This window comes from Aptenodytes forsteri, unplaced genomic scaffold, assembly GCF_000699145.1.
Source record: "Aptenodytes forsteri isolate BGI_AS27 unplaced genomic scaffold, ASM69914v1 Scaffold82, whole genome shotgun sequence".
Classification (NCBI taxonomy): domain Eukaryota; kingdom Metazoa; phylum Chordata; class Aves; order Sphenisciformes; family Spheniscidae; genus Aptenodytes; species Aptenodytes forsteri.
Window position 1 is genome coordinate 10938736 of NW_008795490.1, and position 439 is coordinate 10939174.

Genomic DNA, 439 nt, shown 5'->3' on the forward strand with positions numbered 1-439 from the left:
CGTTGCCCGTGTGTGTGTGCGTGTGTGTGCGCGCTGATTACAGTAATTTTGAGGGCGATGTTGCAACGGGGCAGAATATGCGGGGCGGCCCGTGCTGAACTTTATAACGCTCCTGCATGTCAACCGCCCTCGATACTGCGTCCATAAACGGGTCAGCGGGATCGGCGGCCGGCCTCGCCGCCCTCGCCGCCTCCCTCCTGCCTCTGGGCCGCCCGGCCAGGAAGGGGGAGTTATTTGGGATTACAGCCGCGGCCCAGTCACAGCCCCAGCGCCGCCGCGCCGCGCCCGAGAGGGAGCGAGATGAGGGGCAAAGAGGAGAAGTCGTCGCTGAAAGGTGGGTTCACCGCTCTGCCGGCGGGACGCCCTGCCCTGGCAGGAAAACCGCTCCCACGGGGGAAATAACCCTTTCAGCAGCGGGGCCACCGCGGAGCGGGGGCCC

At 66.7% G+C, this 439-nt stretch overlaps 1 protein-coding gene across 1 annotated transcript in view; it reads left to right on the forward strand.

Moving 5' to 3' along the window:
- Window positions 1-116: 116 nt before the first annotated feature.
- Window positions 117-439, forward strand: part of SGK1 (serum/glucocorticoid regulated kinase 1) — an 8242-nt gene continuing 7919 nt past the window's right edge. Inside the window, 2 exon segments of the mRNA XM_009281492.2 lie at window positions 117-283; window positions 285-334. Coding sequence (XP_009279767.2) covers window positions 117-283; window positions 285-334 — 217 coding nt within the window.